This window comes from Orcinus orca, chromosome 1 (assembly GCF_937001465.1).
Source record: "Orcinus orca chromosome 1, mOrcOrc1.1, whole genome shotgun sequence".
NCBI lineage: Eukaryota > Metazoa > Chordata > Mammalia > Artiodactyla > Delphinidae > Orcinus > Orcinus orca.
In genome coordinates this window covers 111,869,410-111,885,328 of record NC_064559.1, presented here as the reverse complement: position 1 = coordinate 111,885,328, position 15,919 = coordinate 111,869,410, and the positions used below count along the sequence as shown (strand labels likewise).

At 36.8% G+C, this 15,919-nt stretch overlaps 1 protein-coding gene across 4 annotated transcripts in view; it reads right to left on the bottom strand.

Annotated features, from left to right (window-relative positions):
• DENND2C (DENN domain containing 2C) overlaps positions 1–15,919 on the bottom strand; it is an 89,136-nt gene that overhangs the window by 34,796 nt on the left and 38,421 nt on the right. For all 4 annotated transcript variants that reach the window (XM_033435988.2, XM_004263217.3, XM_033435987.2 and 1 more), the window contains exons 2-4: positions 1,870–2,881; positions 1,047–1,183; positions 504–616 (exon numbers count right to left, since the gene is read on the bottom strand). In XM_033435988.2, coding sequence (XP_033291879.1) covers positions 504–616; positions 1,047–1,183; positions 1,870–2,693 — 1,074 coding nt within the window. In that variant the 5' untranslated portion in view covers positions 2,694–2,881. The remainder of the gene's footprint in view (positions 1–503; positions 617–1,046; positions 1,184–1,869; positions 2,882–15,919) is intronic.

Here is a 15,919-nt window from a genome sequence, read left to right as displayed (position 1 = left end):
ATATTTATCTTTCCTTTAAAATCATCTAAAAGAGGACACCGTAATTTCTTTTTCACTGTTTGTAAAGAAGTTTCTTGGGTTTCTAATCCAAGTTCTTCTACAACAGTGTAATCAAATTTCCAGAAAACAATAGCTCAGAGTCCTCATTAACTCAAGGCAGCCTTTGCTTTCAGGGCTGGTGAGTGCTTGCAGGGACCAGACAGGTAATTTAGGCCACAGGTTGATGTGAGACTATTACAGTGCTGTGGTAACTATAGTGAACTAAAAGGTTTATGGTCTGTCTAAAGGTGTTTGTATTCAAGTCTTCTCAAGCGCTAAGAAAACAAACAAAAACCCCTCCCCAAAACCAAAAAAAAAGTTTTGTGCTGCTCCCCCCAAAATAAAACAAAGAACAATAAACCAACATTTCAGTGCCTCTTAGTTTTGGCCCTAGTTAAACCATTTTAACCTTTTTGTAGGATCATAAATAAGATTCTAATATTTTCTTATTTCTCTGGTTATACCTTGTGTGCTTTGAAAGCACTTTTAGGGGGTGGTAGCTTCCATGTTGAAAGAGACCTCCACATGGGCAAAGGCTGCACTGGAATATCTTCATATGGATTTTCTTTGGTGGGATCTTGAAAAATAATGAAAAAAAAAAAGTTTAGAGGAACATAATTAAATGGGAACACACTGACTACACTTAAAAGGAAAAGAAAGCAAAAACTGACTAAATATGTTCAGCTTTCTACTCTACATTGCTGTAGGGATGTAGGTCTCAAAATCAATGGTACTTTAAGCTCACAAACCACTCAGGCGTCCAACCAACCTCAAAGAATTCTCAAAATACCATACTACACACATCTACTTCTGAACTGAACAGTCCAATAAACTAGTTGTAAAATCCATTAGAGAATTAAGGAATTTATACAACAAAGGTTTCAATATTAGAAAGGAAAATCTAGAGCAAGACATGCTTGATTGTAAAAGAAAATAACATACTCTAGTTAAGGGCTCCACCAACTACATACTCACTAAATTTAATTGCAAAGTTTGTGGACACCTACATATGATATCCTCATAGATATTGTCCTCAGACTGTGTGTAATAAAGTGCTGAGCCAGAATTTCTTCTAAGTTCTTCACGAATCTTCCGTGAGTTTTGATTTCGAAAGTGCTGAATGTCCTCAAATTCAAAGGATTTCCTTAAGAAAGGAGATACATTTTAAAGTTGTATCTTGTAAAACTCTAGTATTCTTTATATTGGTATGATAGACACAAATTGATAAGAAAAGGACTTAGTGTACAAAATTACAAAGGTGTTTTATCAGATACCTAAGAATAATAAATTAGGCTGATGCCCTAATACGCACCATGAGAAAACTGGAGGCTTTTAGCCAATTACATTCATGTTCTTCTTTGGGTACTTTATTAAATTCACTCTGTAATAAAAAGTGAGGCTAATGCCAGCATGTCCTAAATGAAGTAGAAGAAGGTACTTGCTTCCCTATACATTGTTCTTTTCTTTTTTGGCCGCACCGCATGACAGGTGGTATCTTAGTTCCCCAACCAGGGATCGAACCCATATCCCTTGCATTGGAAGCGTGGAGTCTTAATCACTGGACCGCCAGGGAAGTCCCCTATACATTTTTAAAGATATAAAATGGAAGTTTTTCTACAGTACTTATGTCAGTAGATTGTCCTGGATATTACCTATACTCCTACTGTTTCGCTTATATGTATTTTCCCCTTGGGTTAATCAACATCTGTATAATCAAATTATAGGTGTAACCCACACATGGAAATGGAAATTGGTTTGAAAAGGAAACAGAAGCTCAATAGTTCTATAAGGAAAATACTTAAAATCATTACCTTTCAAATAAAAACATACCTTTTAGATCTCCCTCTGATTTTTCTGCCATAGTTCTTTGGTTCAGGTTCCTGAGAAGAGGCTAAAGAGGGCTCTGTACAAGAATTATTTTCACAGTATTTTCTGTCACAGTTTCTTTCTTTATATGGCATATCACCAGATTCAGATAAATATCTGAATGTCCTACGAGGTTTTGGCAAAGGATTTATAGAAGGTCCACATTCTTGTCCCTCAGGTTCAGAGTAAATGTTTTCTAAGCTCTTCGTTACTCCATATGAACTAGCCAGACCTCTGAAATTCAGTTCTTTTTCTGAAGAGTCACAATGTTCTAAAGCTAAATTTAAGACTTTATCTGGGGGAAGTGCTTCTATTTTCTTCCACAATATCTGTGAGGTATAGAAATTTCCTGGAGGTAATGAAGTCTCTGGATCCAAAACTTCTTTCCAGCTTTCAGTTTGTTTGGCCCGAGAACATACCCAGTTGGATCCTGATTCATTTTTAAAGAAATGTGTATCATCATACTCACGTCTCTCACTTTCATCCTCACTTCGATTGTGGCTTTTGGCATCTTCATTAATACTCTGATCAACATTTTGAGAGTTGGTGACATCCAGCTTTTTGCTCTTTCCCTCAGCAACAGGATTTCTCTTAAGAAGAATCTCTTGATTACAGTTATTATATCTCACTCCAAAGTCCTTTGGATCGCACTTATCTGGATTAGATTTACCATTAGTTCTTCCTTCCCACTGAGAAATTTTTTGTTTGATGTTTTTGCAGTGGCTTCTTGACAGTGTATGAACAGCAGAACGAGAAAAACCAACATCCATGTTCCCAGTTGGGTGCATGACAAGTGATGAATTTTACTGAGGTTCCATTACAAGTAACTGTGAAATACTATATTCTTTATCCTGTCAGTTAGAATCCAAACAATTCCAGCATTTTCCTTTCATCTTTAACTTGAAAATGTTTTAAAAAGAAAAATTCTGATCATCAATCCTTGTTGAAAATGGCTACAACTTTATCTTGAATAATCCTATTAAAATGAAATGAATATGTTAACACAGTTTTATAATTTCCTAATTTAAACTCCACTAAAACACTGCCCACCTATCCCTAAATAAGTCGCTAACATTTCATATGTAAAGATGTACCTGTCATCCATTAAGCAATTCAACCTCATAAAGGCATTCCTAAGAGGGTGGTATAATATTACAGAGAAAATATTACTTAATGGTATTTCTCAAATTGTCTGCTTTAACATTCTGCATATTTAATTTCCTAAAGTTAAGTAGAATGAGGTTTTATAAGAGATTACACATAGTAGTATACAATATTATTTTGTGATAAATCAATTCTTTACAAAACCTTCTGTTAATGAAACAAGGACCAACAGAGTATTATAAAAAGCATACAGAAATACATCTCAAATAACCAAACAACCAAAAAGTTTATGATTCATAAGTAATTTAAATAACCACAGAAACAAAAGTCAATATTTTTTACATGAACACATCAAAATCCAGAGGAAGAGCCAGTTAGTCTGGAAACACCAATAGCTGATTTCCTTCTCCAGTGCTACATTGAGATAATATTAGCTCATCACATACCCTTATTTCAACTTTACTATTAGCAACACAGAATTCCATACACACCACTGTCACTAAAGACAATCCAAGGTGCCATTAACTATCAGTTACTTTGAAATGTAATAACCTATTTTGTCACTGACTGAATTTTCCACATCTCTGCCACCACACACTTGACCCAAATCAGCAAAAATACTTACAGTCACATCCCTTCCTTTCACATAGAGGCTTCACTCATTTAGGCCCATTAACTGTTTCCTCAAATGCAAAATTTGGCAGAGAACTTTTCCTGTCAACTGAGTAAAGACCTGATCTCAAGTTCTACTGTATACTGTTTAAAAATAGCAACTGATTCGATACTTCCTGAGAAAGGGGTCATCCTTCCTTGAGCTTTGTCTGTGTGTCCTTGATTAACAGGCAGGAAAATGTCTTGGCCCAGCTCTGTCAGTGTAGCTGACCAAAACTGATACATACACCACACACACACACACAATTTATTCTAGGCAGAGCAACTGCTAGTCAGGACTACCATCAACTTTCAATTGTTTCTTCAAGTTTGTAGGAAAACCAGGTTTGCTAGCAAATAAACTTTGATGAGGGTCTTATGCAAAGAAAATCATTCTAAAAAACCTTAAGAAATTGAACTCATGAGTGGAAAAAACAAAACAAAGCACCCAAAATATAAAAGCTGTTGGGCAGAACTCTTCACAAAAGACTAATGCATAGAATTTGAACATCCAATCAGCTTCTACTGCTCATTATTAAAACTCTGAAAATCCTTTATACTAGTTTCTGATGTTTACAGAGAATTCCTAAGGATTTTAAGGTGTCCTTTAGACTCAGGTTTTCTTCACTACAGACAAGATAGGAGTATTTTTCTCTCTCCTGGGAACCTAGTCAAGGTTTTTGGCAGTCCCAAACTCTTTCATTACTCTTCCCTTGTTAATGTGTTTTAAGTATGAAGGCGTCAAACTGAGAAGAAAAAGATGAAAATTGCTTGGGCTAAAAAAAAAAAAATGTTTAACTTGAAAAGAACTGGCAACAAATGGCTTAATCTATGGAATTCACATACAAATATAAGTGATGTGTATTCATGGTGTTTCAGTGGCAAGAGAGTAGCATAGCAACATGACACTCCTTAAATCTAGGTAGGTATTATGAAGAGAAATGCTACTTTCTCCTAACTATGTATTAATACATTGCAGCTTTTAAAAAATGACAAATTATTTCAAAACCAAAAAGTTTTAATGCATTCTAATTAGATCAATGCCTATATTGATATTATAATCTGTCTTTATACATGATTGCACAGCTCCAATTTTTGCCAAATTAAACTCTTTATAATGTGGCTTGCCTATTCTTATACATAAGTTGTGATTCTGTCCTATCCAAAATATAAGAATCACCAAACCAAGAGTTGCCTGTTTTTTCCTTACAGGCATCTCACATCTAACTGTCCTTTTAGTCTAATTAAATTGAGTCACTTTGCTACCCAGCACCTCCTCCCCTATGGCTCTCCTAGCCTGTAAGATTCTTTATATTCCATCCTTCACCTCTAGTTTCTTGCCTTGACCTCCACTATCAGTAGACATTCTAATCCCTATGTGCTGGCCCAGTGTTCAAGTCCTAGATCTCTCCAAGCTTCATCTTTTGAAAGCTCCCTAAAGCCAACTTATTCACATATTTGCCCCTAGACACTGCTTTCTGAGCCTTGCTTCAACAGTTCTCACAGAAACACAGATTGAGAAAATATAACAGCTTCAATAATTTTTAAAATTTTGTTTCTTCTCTTAATACTACAAAATGAGTCAAAAGCTTCTCCAACTATTAAAAACTATTAAGTCAGGCAGGACTCACACGAAGAGAAGCTACAGCTCACGATAACCACAATGGGCAACCTCAAGAGAAGAAACCAGCAACTCAGTTCCTCGGGTGGGCAAAAGAAGTGTAAATGTGAAAAACTAAGCATGATTTTAAAAGTATAATAAAACAGAATGCTTGGAGTAAAGGCTACTAATCAATTCTTTTTTCCTACTCTTTGTTCCCAAAGAGGTGATTCTTAATCATGTCCTTTTGTTTTTACAGTAAGTCCTCCATATACAAATGAGTTCCGTTCTGAGAGCACATTTGTTAAGTACGATTTGTTCGTAAGTCCAGCAAAATTAGCCTAGGTACCGGATTAACACAATTGGCTATATAGTACTGTAATAGGTTTATAATACTTTTCATACAAATAATGCATCAAAAACAAACAAAAACAAAAAATAAACATTTTTAATCTTACAGTACAGTACCTTGAAAAGTACAGTAGTACAGTACAACAGCTGGCATACAGGGGCTGGCATCTAGTGAACAGGCAAGGAAGAGTTACTGACTGGAGGAAGCATAGGAGGTGGGAGATGCTAGCGGTGAAGGATCATCAGCAACAGGAGACAGAAGGCAAACTGCAAGTTCACTCACACCTGATGATGGTGGCACAGGTTCTGGTTCCTTGCTGGATTCAATTCTATCTACCCTCTTGAAAAAACAATCCAGTGATGTCTGGGTAGTAGCCCTTTTTTTCTTGTCATAGATGACATGGTAGCACCGGATTGCATTCTGAACGGCTGCTTCAACCTTTGTGTACTGTTCTATGTTCGGGTCCTGTGCCTCAAAAACTAACAGTGCCTCCTCAAAGAAAATCCCCTTGCCATTTCCTGCATCATTAATCTCTTTGGTTCTTCAGTTACTTCTTCCTCCTCTTGTCTCTCTTCGTCCTTTCTCTGGGCCCCCAGTTCCTGGTCTTTTTAGTAGTACCAGCTAGATCACCACTGCTTTTACACTTGCTTCCGGACATCCTGGGCTTGAAATAAAGATACTGTACTACTGTACTCTATACAGTACTGTAAAGTACACAAAAGCACAACCTCTTGTAGAGGATGCATGCACGTGACAATGTACACCAGACACGTGAACTAACTTACGTGACTGGACATGTGAACACACATTCGCATCTTTGAAAGTTCGCAACTTGAAGGTTCGTATGAGGGGACTTAAACTTGTTTTCTATTGCTTTTCTGAGTATTTACTTTCATCCAAGATATACAGCAACTACAGTTTATCAGCTTAAGATGTAATTTATAGTATAACCTAACACATATAGGATTCTGTGTTCTTAGCCTTTTAAAAGAAACCAATCTAAATCCATTCAGGTAAGTGAAATTCCCTTTAAGAAAGAGAATATTAACGTTCTATTTTACTGACTCAAGTCTATGTAAGGAAAGTTTCTCACTCCAAATCCTTTAAAATATTTTATTTGATTAAGTATAATCTGGACAAATAGGAAGAATTTAGAACATTCTAAAAGTTGACTTAAAAACTGATGAAAGGATATACTTTTAAATGGTTAATTTTTGTTATGTGAATTTTACCTCAATCAGAAAGAAAACAGATGAAAGGGACTGAAAAGACTCTCACTTCTGGTATGATAGAAAAATTGGACTAGACTTGCCTTCCCAACATAAAAAACTATAAAACTGGACTTATATGTAAAACAAATGCTTTTAGATATTGAATAACAGCAAAGGACTGTGATCCCTGAAAGAAGGAAAACAAATGAAGTGGGCACCAAGATGGCCCAGCTTTCACCCAGGAGGCTCTTTTCATAAAACAGCATAGAACATGGTAACCATGCTGAGTTAAGGATAAAGAGACCAGAGTGTGGAGGGGCAGAGGCAAATACAATCTTCAGGGTACAGTATCAGAAAGGAGGGAGCAACACAGAAGAGAAGCTCCAGAAATCTACATAGGATCTACTTGAGTCTTGGGCTGAATACTAAGCTGGTAAGGTATAAGGTAACACTGCACGAGGCTAGACAACATATTACTGGGAGAGAAGAGCCAATGGAACCCTGTAAAGCTGACTAACACCCAGAGTTAACAAAGGTCTGGGAAATGTTCAACTTCCAATGATCTTCACAAGGGAGGCCTTGTCAAACACCTGGGTAATTCAGTAGAAACAGTAGGAGGTCACGGCTTGCCAGTGGGACTAAACTAGCCCTAGAGTGAAGGCTACTTTAGAACCACCACAAAAAAAACTTTTCAGAAGGATCAAGTTGATTCATAAGTAATTTAAATAACCACAGAAACAAAAGTCAATATTTTTTACATGAACACATCAAAATCCAGACACACCACAATGTAACATTTACAATGTCTAGCATCCAATCAAAATTACTAAACATGCAAAGAAGCTTGAAAATGAGACCCATAATCAGGAGAAAAATCAGTTAACAGAAACTGAAGCAAAAATGACAGACATGATACAGTTGGCAGAGAAAGACTTCAATTCAGATATTTTAAATATATTCATAAACTTAAAACAAAATATAAACATAATGAGTATAGAAATAGAAGACATAAAAAAGAAAACAAAGGTAACTTCTGGAGCTTAAAAATACCCCATATGAAAAGAAAACTTCGCTGGATTGTTTGAACAGCAGATTTTAGATACTGCAGAGGAAATGATCAGTGAAGTTGAATAAGTAGTAATAAAAACTGTCAAAAACTAACACAAAAACTGAAGCACAGAGAGAAGAAAAGAGTAAAGCAAAAGTCTCACTGGGACAATATCAAGTGGTTTACCTTACATATAAATGGGAATCCCAGAAGTGAGGGGTTGGGAGGCAGGGAACAAATATTTCAAGAATAGCTGAAATTTTTCTAAATTGGATGAAAACTCTTAACACATAGATACATGGGGCTCAACAAATTCCAAACAGGATAAATATAAGGAAAGCCTTACCAAGGCAAACCATAATCAAGTTGCTGAAAACTGGTGATAAAGAGAAAATTCTTAAGAGCCAAAGGAAAGAATATACATTACATATAGGAACAACAAGGTAAGTCAGAAAACAATGGAAAATATTTAGAGAATTCCTTGGTGGTCCAGTGGTTAGGACTCGGTGCTTTCACTGCCGTGGGCCCGGGTTCAATCCCTGGTTGGGGAACTAAGATCCCACAAGCTGTCCAGAACAGCAAAAAAAAAAAAAAAAAATTAAAGTGCTAAGGGGAAAAAAAAAATCTGTGAAATCTAGAATTCTAGACATATCCTTCAAGATGAAGGTGAAATAAAAACATTTTCAGTTAAACAAAACTGTTGTGAATTTGTTAACAGCAGACCTGCACTTAGGGCCAGGGACATAATTTGTGGGTCCCAGGGCAAATTGAAAACATGAGGCCCCTTGTTCAAAGTGCTTTAAAGGTACATATGAAGCTTTTCCTTTTTCTGCAGTCTTCTTTTCAGCTTATCATGGCGTTTTAAATTTACTATTTAATGTTTTATGGGAAAAAATTTTTAATTTAAATTATCAGCATGAGTTTTACCATTCATCTATATATTGTGCAATATCATTTTAAATGCACATATCAGAGCGATACATGGAACATTTACCAATAGACCATACATTGGGCCATAAAATAAGACATGATAAATTTAAAAGGATTGAAATCATTCTAAGGATGTTTTCTAACCCACTATGGAAATGAATTAGAAATTAGTTCTAAACCAAAACGAAAATCCCAAAATGTTTGGAAATAAATGTTTATATTACAAAAGGAAGAAAAAGCTTAAAAACAATGAATGATGATACTATTTCTTGGTGTTTTAAATTGGAACACCTTTTATCCTGTTAAGTTTCAAGTTATATTTTATCTATTTTTTAAATTTAATTTAATTTATTCTTTTATATAGCAGGTCCTTATTAGTCATCAATTTTATGCACATCGGCAATTGTCAATCCCAATCGCCCAATTCATCACACCACCACCACCACCACCCCGCCGCTTTCCCCCCTTGGTCTGTCCATACGTTTGTTCTCTACATCTGTGTCTCAATTTCTGCCCTGCAAGCTGGTTCATTGGTACCATTTTTCTAAGTTCCATATGTATGCAATAATATTCCATATTTGTTTTTCTCTTTCTGACTTACTGCACTCTGTATGACAGTCTCTAGATCCATCCACGTGTCTACAAATGACCCAATTTTGTTCCTTTTTATGCCTGAGTAATATTCCACTGTACATATTTACCACAACTTCTTTATCCATTCATCTGTCAATGGGCATTTAAGTTGCTTCCATGACCTGGCTATTGTAAATACTGCTGCAATGAACATTGGGGTGCATGTGTCTTTCTGAATTATGGTTTTCTCTGGGTATATGCACAGTAGCGGGATTGCTGGATCATATGGTAATTCTATTCTTCGTTTCTTAAGGAACCTCCATACTGTTCTCCATAGTGGGTGTATCAATTTACATTACCACTAACAGTGCAAGAGGGTTTCCTTTTCTCCACACCCTCTCCAGCATTTGTTGTTTGTAGACTTTCTGCTGATGCCAATTTTAACTGGTGTGAGGTGACACGTCATTGAGTTTTGATTTGCATTTCTCTAATAATTAGTGATGCTGAGCAGCTTTTCATGTGCTCCTTGGCCATCTGTATGTCTTCTTTGGAGAAATGTCTCTTCTGCCCATTTTTGAACTGGGTTATTTGTTTTTTTAATATTGAGCTGCATGAGCTGTTTATATATTCTGGAGATTAATCCTTTGTTGATTTGTTTGCAAATGCTTGTAAATACTTTCTCCCACTATGAGGGCTGCCTTTCCGTCTTGTTTATGGTTTCCTTTGCTGTGCAAAAGCTTTGAAGTTTCATTATGTCCCATTTGTTTATTTCTGTTTTTATTTCCATTACTCTAGGAGGTGGATCAAAAAAGATCTTGCTGTGATTTATGTCAAAGAGTGTTCTTCCTATGTTTTCCTCTAAGAGTTTTATAGTGTCCGGTCTTACATTTAGCTCTCTAATCCATTTTGAGTTTATTTTTGTGTATGGTGTAGGGATAGTTCTAATTTCATTCTTTTACATGTAGCTGTCCAGTTTTCCCAGCAGCACTTATTGAAGACTGTCTTTTCTCCATTGTATATCCTTGCCTCTTTAGTCATAGATTAGTTGACCATAGGTGCATGGGTTTATCTCTGGGCTTTCTATCTTGTTCCATTGATCTATATTTCTGTTATTGTGCTAGTACCATATTGTCTTGATTACTGTAGCTTTGTAGTATAGTCTGAAGTCACGGAGTCTGATTCCTCCAGCTCCGTTTTTTTCCCTCAAGACTGCTTTGGCTATTCGGGGTCTTTTGTGTCTCCATACAAATTTAAAAATTTTTTTGTTCTAGTTCCGTAAAATATGCCATTGGTAATTTGATAGGGATTGCACTGAATCTGTAGATTGCTTTGGGTAGTATAGTCATTTTCACAACATTGATTCTTCCAAACCAAGAACATGGTATATCTCTCCATCTGTTGGTATCATTTTTAATTTCTTTCATCAGTGTCTTATAGTCTTCTGCATACAGGACTTTTCTCTCCCTAGTTAGGTTTATTCCTAGGTATTTTATTCTTTTTGTTGCAATGGTAAATGGGAGTGTTTCCTTAATTGCTCTTTCAGATATTTCATCATTAGTGTATAGCAGTGCAAGAGATTTTTGTGCATTAATGTTGTATCCTGTAACTTTACCAAATTCATTGATTACCTCTAGTAGTTTTCTGGTGGCATCTTTAGAATTCTCAGTGTATAGTATCATGTCATCTGAAAACAGTGACAGATTTACTTCTTCTTTTACATTTGTATTCCTTTTATTTCTTTTTCTTCTCTGATTGCCGTGGCTAGGACTTCCAAAACTATGTTGAATAATAGTGGTGAGAGTGGACATCCTTGTCTTGTTCCTGATCTTAGAGGAAATGCTTTCAGTTTTTCACCATTGAGAATGATGTTTGCTGTGGGTTTGTCATATATGGCCTTAATTACATTGAGGTAGGTTCCCTCTATGCCCACTTTCTGGAGAGTCTTATCATATATGGGTGTCGAATTTTGTCAAAAGCTTTTTCTGCATCTATTGAGATGATCTTCTGGTTTTTCTTCTTCAATTTGTTAATATGGTGTATCACACTGACTTACATATATTGAAGAATCCTTGCATCCCTGGGATAAATCCCACTTGATCATGGTGTATGATACTTTTAATGTGTTGTTGGATTCTGCTTGCTAGTATTTTGTTGAGGATTTTACCATCTATATTCATCAGTGATATTGGTCTGTGATTTTCTTTTTTTTGTAGTATCTTTCTCTGGTTTTGGTATCAGGGTGATGGTGGCCTCATAGAATGAGTCTAGGAGTGTTCCTTCCTCTGCAATTTTTCCAAGAGTTTCAGAAGGATGGGTGTTAGCTCTTCTCTAAATGTCTGATAGAATTCACCTGTGAAGCCATCTGGTCCTGGACTTTTGTTTACTGGAAGATTTTTAATCACAGTTTCAATTTCATTACTTGTGATTGGTCTGTTCATATTTTCTATTTCTTCCTGGTTCAGTCTTGGAAGTTATACCTTTCTAAGAATTTGTCCATTTCTTCCAGGTTGTCCATTTTATTGCCATAGAGTTGCTTGTAGTAGTCTCTTAGGATGCTTTGTATTTCTGTGGTGTCTGTTGTAACTTCTCTTTCTTCATTTCTACTTTTATTGATTTGAGTCCTCTCCCTCTTTTTCTTCATGAGTCTGGCTAACGGTTTATCAATTTTGTTTATCTTCTCAAAGAACCAGCTTTTAGTTTTATTGATCTTTGCTACTGTTTTCTTTGTTTCTATATCATTTATTTCTGCTCTGATCTTTATGATTTCTTTCCTTCTGCTAACTTTGGGTTTTGTTTGTTCTTCTTTCTCTAGTTCCTTTAGGTGTAAGGTTAGATTGTTTATTTGAGGTATTTCTTGTTTCTTGAGGTAGGCCTGTATAGCTATAAACTTCCCTCTTAGAGCTGCTTTTGCTGCATCCCATAGATTTTGGGTCATCGTGTTTTGTCATTTATCTCTAGGTATTTTTTGATGTCCTCTTTGATTTCTTCAGTGATCTCTTGGTTATTTAGTAACGTATTGTTTAGCCTCCATGTGTTTGTGTTTTTTACGTTTTTTTTCCCCTGTAATTTATTTCTAATCTCATAGCATTGTGGTCAGAAAAGATGCTTGATATGATTTCAATTTTTTAAAATTTACTGTGGCTTGATTTGTGACCCAAGATGTGATCTATCCTGGAGAATGTTCCTTGCGCACTTGAGAAGAAAGTGTAATCTGCTGTTTTTGGATGGAATGTCCTATAAATATCAATGAAATCTATCTGGTCTATTGTGTCATTTAAAGCTTCTGTTTCCTTATTAATTTTCTGTTTGGATGATCTGTCCATTGGTGTAAGTGACGTGTTAAAGTCCCCAACTATTATTGTGTTACTGTCAATTTCCTCTTTTAGAGCTGTTAGCAGTTGCCTTATGTATTGAGGTGCTCCTATGTTGGGTGCATATATATTTATAATTGTTATATCTTCTTCTTGGATTGATCCCTTGATCATTATGTAGTGTCCTTCCTTGTCTCTTGTAACATTCTTTATTTTAAAGTCTATTTTATCTGATATGAGTATTGCTACTCCAGCTTTCTTTTGATTTCCATTTGCATGGAATATCTTTTTCCATCCCCTCACCTTCAGTCTGTATGTGTCCATAGGTCTGAAGTGGGTCTCTTGTAGACAGCATATATATGGGTCTTGTTTCTGTATCCATTCAGCAAGCCTGTGTCTTTTGGTTGGAGCATTTAATCCATTCACGTTTAAGGTAATTATCAATATGTATGTTCCTATGACCATTTTCTTAATTGTTTTGGGTTTGCTTTTGTAGGTCCTTTTCTTCTCTTGTGTTTACCACTTAGAGAAGTTCCTTTAGCGTTTGTTGTAGAGCTGGTTTGGTGGTGCTGAATTCTCTTAGCTTTTGCTTGTCTGTAAAGCTTTTGATTTCTCCATCGAATCTGAATGAGATCCTTGCTGGGTAGAGTAATCTTGGTTGTAGGTTCTTCCCTTTCATCACTTCAAGTATATCATGCCACTCCCTTCTGGCTTATAGAGTTTCTGCTGAGAAATCAGCTGTTAACCTTATGGGAGTTCCCTTTTATGTTATTTGTCATTTTTCCCTTGCTGCTTTCAATAATTTTTCTTTGTCTTTAATTATTGCCAGTCTGATTACAATGTGTCTTGGCGTGTTTCTCTTTGGGTTTATCCTGTATGGGACTCTCTGCACTTCCTGGACTTGGGTGGCTATTTCCTTTCTCATGTTAGGAAAGTTTTCGACTATAATCTTTTCAAATATTTTCTGGGGTCCTTTCTCTCTCTCGTCTCCTTCTGGGACCCCTATAATGCGAATGTTGCTGCGTTTAATGTTGTCCCAGAGGTCTCCTAGACTGTCTTCATTTCTTTTCATTCTTTTTTCTTTATTCTGTTCCATGGCAGTGAATTCCATCATTCTGTCTTCCAGGTCACTTATCTGTTCTTCTACCTCAGTTATTCTGCTATGGATTCCTTCTAGTGTAATTTTCATTCCAGTTATTGTATTGTTCACCTCTGTTTGTTCTTTAATTCTTCTAGGTCTTTGTTAAACATTTCTTGCATTTTCTTGATCTTTGCCTCCATTCTTTTTCCAAGGTCCTGGATCATCTTAACTATCATTATTCTGAATTCTTTTTCTGGAAGGTTGCCTATAGCCACTTCATTTAGTTGTTTTTCTGGGGTTTTATATTGTTCCTTCATCTCGTACATAGCCCTCTGCCTTTTCATCTTGTCTATCTTTCTGGGAATGTGGTTTTTGTTCCACAGGCTGCAGGATTGTAGTTCTTGCTTCTGCTGTCTGCCCTCTGGTGGATGAGGCTATCTAAGAGGCTTGTGCAAGTTTCCTGATGGGAGGGACTGGTGGTGGGTAGAGCTGATTGTTGCTCTGGTGGGCACAGCTCAGTAAAACTTTAATCCACTTGACTGCTGATGGGTGAGGCTGGGTTCCCTCCCTGTTGGTTGTCTGGCCTGAGGCAACCGAACACTGGAGCCTACCTGGGCTCTTTGGTGGGGCTAGTGGTGGACTCTGGGAGGGCTCACGCCAAGGAGTACTTCCCAGAACTTCTGCTGCCAGTGTCCTTGTCCCCATGGTGAGCCACAGCCACCGCCTGCCTCTGCAGGAGACCCTCCAACACTAGCAGGTAGGTCTGGTTCAGTCTTCCCTGGGGTCACTGCTCCTTCGCCTGGGTCCCGATGCGCACACTACTTTGTGTGTGCTCTCCAAGAGTGGAGTCTCTGTTTCCCCCAGTCCTGTCAAAGTCCTGCAATCGAGTCCCACTAGCCTTCAAAGTTTGATTTTCTAGGAACTCCTCCTCCCATTGCCAGATCCCCAGGTTGGGAACCTGACCTGGGGCTTAGAACCTTCACTCCAGTGGGTGAACGTCTGTGGTATAAGTGTTCTCCAGTCTGTGAGTCACCCACCCAGCAGTTATGGGATTTGATTTTACTATAATTGCACCCCTTCTACCATCTCACTGTGGCTTCTCCTTTGTCTTTGGATGTGGGGTGTCTTTTTTGGTGAGTTCCAGTGTCTTCCGGTCAATGGTTGTCCAGCAGCTAGTCGTGATTCTGGTGTTCTAGCAAGAGGGAGTGAGAGCATGTCCTTCTACGCTGCCATCTTGGTTCCTCTCTCAAGTTATATTTTAATTTTCTCTCCAGGTTAAACACTCTAGCTTAACAGTTGTTTAAGTTACTTTACAGCCAATCCTGAACAAAATATACCATTCTTTTCAAAGTTACATTTTTCTAAACCATGTAGTGAAATTTGAGTGTCATTATTCCACCTGAGAATTGAAAAATAAATGATTTAAGGTTCTCCCTTAAGAAGAAAAAACGAATAACTTAAGCGCAAAGCAAGTAGGAGAAAGGAAATAATAAAGAGTGAATATTGATAAAACAGCAACAGATGAACAATGGAAAAATACCAATAAAACAAAAAAAGTTATTTAAAAAGATCAGTAAATTGATAAACTTCTAGGTAGACTGAACAAATAAAAAAGAGAGAAAAGCACAAGTTAGCAATATCGGGAATGAAAAAGGGGGCATCACTGCAGATCCCACATTAAAGGATATAAAAGACTATTATGAATAAATTTATGCTAGTAAATTTGACAACTAAAGGGACAAATGTAAGTTGGTGCAGCCTCTATAGAAAACACTATGGAGGTTCCTTAAAACCTTATCCCATTCCTGGGCATATATCTGGAAAAGATGAAAACTAATTCAAAAGGATACACGCACCCCTATGTTCATAGTGGCACTATTTATAATAGCCAAGACATGGAAGCAACCTACATGTCCATTAACAGATGAATGGATAAAAAAGATGTAGTGTGGGTACGTGCACACACACACACACACACACACACACACACACACACACATATACACACTGGCATACTACTCAGTCATCAAAAGGAATGAAATACTGCCATTTGCAGCAACATGGATGGACCTAGAGATTATCATACTAAGTGAAGTAAGTCAGATAGAGAAAGACAAATATCATATGGTATTGCTTATATGTGAATCTAAAAA